This window comes from Caenorhabditis briggsae, assembly GCF_000004555.2.
Source record: "Caenorhabditis briggsae complete genome, chrII, whole genome shotgun sequence".
In the NCBI taxonomy this organism is placed as follows: domain Eukaryota; kingdom Metazoa; phylum Nematoda; class Chromadorea; order Rhabditida; family Rhabditidae; genus Caenorhabditis; species Caenorhabditis briggsae.
In genome coordinates, this window is record NC_013486.2 from 975561 (window position 1) to 977377 (window position 1817).

Genomic DNA, 1817 nt, shown 5'->3' on the forward strand with positions numbered 1-1817 from the left:
ACTTTCTTAGTTCTTGTCCTATCTGAAAAACGAATATAAATTTAAATTTGGCTTGTCAAAAGCTACAAAATGAGTATAAACATGACTAGAATTGGTTTACATTGAGAAATGGGGTTAGAGACGCAGCGTGTCTGGTTTCTCTGACTCTCGCGCCTTTGGAAATGGCGTAACTCAGCCAGTTTTAGCTCAATTTGGATGAAAACACTATACATCGATTTGGCTTGTCAAGAGCTTCAAAATGAGTATAAACATGAATAGTTTTGGAAACAAAATTTTTTTGGGTCCCACCACGAAAATCGTAAAAATTTTTTTTCAAAACATGGTCGTGTTTATATTCATTTTGAAGCTCGAAATTGGGGAAAGTTGAATATTCAAGTTTTAACGATGTAGAATGAACTCAAAAAGAACTAGACATCCTTTAAAAATTTATGTGTATCCCCATCAGAGTTTAATCAAGTCATGCGGCTACGCGGATCACGGATCCAGAGAAAAAAACCCATTCCAGGAATAAACAGACTGCTTATTTTCATAAAATTACAAAAAAGCTTGATATGTTCTGAAAGAACTTTGGTTCACCGAGAACCTGTGAGCACAGACCCGTAGAGTTCAAATTTTGAACTTTTGGGTCTCACCACGAAAATTCGATTTTCCCAAAATTTTGGCGTTTTTATACTCATTGTGAAGCTCTTTAGAAGACAAATCAGATAATCAATTTTTCATCAAAATTGAACCAAAACTAGCTGAGTTATGCATCGTCGAAAGGCGCGACAGTCAGAGAAACCAGACACACTGCGTGTCTTGCCGAATTTTTCAATGTTTACTGATTCTAGGCATGTTTATACTCATTTTGAAGCGTTTAACATACCGAATTCAAATCCAGATTTATATTCCAGATAGGACAGACGCTAAAAAAGTTATGAAAAATTCAAAAATTTTCCAAAAGTAACAATTATTCGTGCCGAGATCCCAAAATCGAAATTCTCGGAACCTAGGGTTTATATGCGTTTCTCGAAGCTCTTGACAATCGAAATCGATATATTGTATTTTCATCAAAGTTGAGCCTAAACTGGCCGAGTTACGTATCGTCTCAAGGCGCGAGAGTTAGAGAAACCAGACACACTGCGTCTATGACCTCATTTTTCAATGTGAACCGATTCTAGGCATGATTATACTCATTTTGAAGCTCTTGACGAGCCTACTTCAAATTCATATTTATTTTTCAAATAGGACAAAAACTAAGAAAGTTATGATCAATTCAAAATTTTTCCAATTTCAAAAATTTTTCCTGAAGAAACACAAAAATTGAACACGAGGCATGTTTATACTTATTTTGGAGACTGATTCACTTTTTTAAAGTTTTATTGACATTGGTGGTTACATCACAGGTTATATGAGAAATTGAATATCACGGCGTAGGAGGAGGTGAAGCCTCTAGAATTTCTTCTTGAGCTCGAGGAGCATCTCAATGTCCTTGGAGATTCTCTGTGCCTGTTTGTTGATGGCCTTGAAGTATTTCTCTTCAGTATCACAGCATAGGAAGTGTTGACGTTCGGCGTTGCGGGCGAAGCAGAGCAGCTGGCCGAGCCGTTGCTCATTCTCCACGGAATTTGGAAGACGGAGAGCGTTGAAGATTCTGATGACGTACGAGTTGCGAGTCTCATTTGGGATCATCGGATTCCAGAGTTGCAGTTGGAAGCGGTTTTTGCCAAGGAGGATTCGGAGAGAGGCATCGATCTGGAAGAAAATGAAAATTTAGAATTTTTTCGGGACTCGAATTTCCGATTTTCTGATTTTTGGATTTGTGGGATTTTGAAAAT

General features: G+C 37.5%; 1 protein-coding gene across 1 annotated transcript in view; it reads right to left on the bottom strand.

Annotated features, from left to right (window-relative positions):
* Window positions 1-1431: 1431 nt before the first annotated feature.
* CBG25456 overlaps window positions 1432-1817 on the bottom strand; it is a gene marked incomplete at both ends in the record, with an annotated part of 1683 nt that continues 1297 nt past the window's right edge. The window contains one exon of the mRNA XM_045241701.1: window positions 1432-1734. Within this exon, the coding sequence (XP_045097978.1) occupies window positions 1432-1734 (303 nt within the window). The remainder of the gene's footprint in view (window positions 1735-1817) is intronic.